General features: G+C 52.1%; 1 protein-coding gene across 1 annotated transcript; it reads right to left on the bottom strand.

Annotated features, from left to right (window-relative positions):
* Positions 1–344: 344 nt before the first annotated feature.
* Positions 345–1,532, bottom strand: LOC112093446. Its single transcript, XM_024171879.1, has 2 exons — positions 1,186–1,532; positions 345–1,125 (listed from the first exon to the last, which is right to left on the bottom strand). The coding sequence occupies exons 1-2, from the start codon at positions 1,530–1,532 to the stop codon at positions 345–347; spliced, it is 1,128 nt and encodes a 375-aa protein (XP_024027647.1).

Raw genomic sequence — 1,532 nt, 5'->3', positions numbered from 1 at the left:
TTTTGGGTAGGAAACTTGACTTTTTGGTGGTAAATGGAAGTGATTGCCCTCAGCGCCTAGAGGCCTGGTCTTCCTATCACGGCATTGTACTGGGAGCCTCCCTTTATTACCACAAAATTAGCCATTGTAGTGGCCTGTCGAGGCTTCTCCCCTGCGGTTATGGGCAGTCGGACAGTCCCTTAGGGGATGACGGAGTCCCCCGTAAAGCCGTACAACGGTCTGGAGGTCTTTTCTAGCTGTTCCTTTGGAATCCCCATCTTTTCTAGGCAGTCAGAGTATAGGTGGTCTACCGAGCTCCTGTTGTCCACTAGGATCCGGCACACAGTGTGGTTCCCAATCATGGATTATACTACCAACGCATCGTTGTGGGGGAAGTGAACTCCGTTGGCATCGTCTTCATTAAACGCTACGTCGGGGCTGCTGAATCTTGGTGTTTTTACGGCGGAGACACTCCAGAAACTTTCCTGGTAAACCCCTCTAGCCTCGTGGGCATAGTCCTTCTGAGATCTCCTTGAATCTCCTCCTATATAGGGGCCGCCGAGGACAGTTCGTATGACGCCGATGGGTTCTCGGTCCTCGGGGCGCTGGTTCTTGTCTCGGCGTCGACCGTCATTCTGGCCGCCGTGGCCATCGTTTCTAGGTCTCCGCTCGGCTTTGAACTCCTGTAGCCTCCCCTCGCGGATCACTCTCTTAATCTCATCTTTAAGATCGGCGCAATCGTTAGTGTGGTGGCCGACGTCGCCGTGGAACCTGCAATACTTCTTTTGGTTCCTTCGGCTAGGGTCTGGCTTCATTGGCTCTGGGCGGTGCAGTAGATTCCCGCGGCCGACCTGATTGAACACTTCCTCGGCTCCTATTGTTAATTCATGGTAGAAATCATACCTTTGAAACGGTCGAGGCTTACGGTTCTCTTTTTGCCTCGGCTTCTTGGTTTCTGGAGTGTTTGACGTCGAGGAGGGCTGCTTGTCCCCGCTTCCTCCACCTCGTCGCTTCTTTCCATCACGCTTTGCTAGCGTCGACCCTTGTTCGGTCCCCTTGTTCTTATTGGACCTGTGCTCAGGGTCATTCGCATCCACTTCTTCAGCGTTAATGTAGCCTTGCGCTCGTGCAAAGAATTCCTTATAACTGGATGGAGGTTTTCGGTTCAGCTATCTCTTGAAAGGGGTTATTTTCTTCATGCTAGACAATGCCCCCATCAAGGCCTTCCGGTCGGTTATGTCCTTCATGGCGGCAACAGCTTCCCCATATCTTGCGAGCCACTCCCTCAGCGATTTGTTCAGCTTTTGGTATATCGTCGTCAGATTGTGCTTTGGGGGGACATATTTTTTAACCCTTATAAACTGGAGGGAAAATGCTTCCTTCAACTCATCCCAGCTTGAGATAGAGTTTGGCTTCAGCGTCCGAAACCATCTTCGGGCAGAGTCCGTTAAATGGTTCCGGAAGGCTCGGCACATAATCTCATCGGCGTACCCATGTAAGAGCATGTGCCCTGCGTACCTCCAAGTGATTGTCGGGATCCCCTCGACCGTCAT

The sequence above is a fragment of the Morus notabilis genome, unplaced genomic scaffold, assembly GCF_000414095.1.
Source record: "Morus notabilis unplaced genomic scaffold, ASM41409v2 Scaffold206, whole genome shotgun sequence".
NCBI lineage: Eukaryota > Viridiplantae > Streptophyta > Magnoliopsida > Rosales > Moraceae > Morus > Morus notabilis.
Note: the sequence above shows the minus strand (reverse complement) of the source record. Positions and strands in the feature narration are given on the sequence as shown.

Bases quoted from the DNA above. Each gene is read 5' to 3' on its own strand.
- LOC112093446 (XM_024171879.1), bottom strand. From the start codon at position 1,532: ATGACGGTCGAGGGGATCCCGACAATCACTTGGAGGTACGCAGGGCAC. The intron at 1,126-1,185 runs GTCTAGCATGAA...ACCTCCATCCAG, and splicing joins AAGGCCTTGATGGGGGCATT to TTATAAGGAATTCTTTGCAC.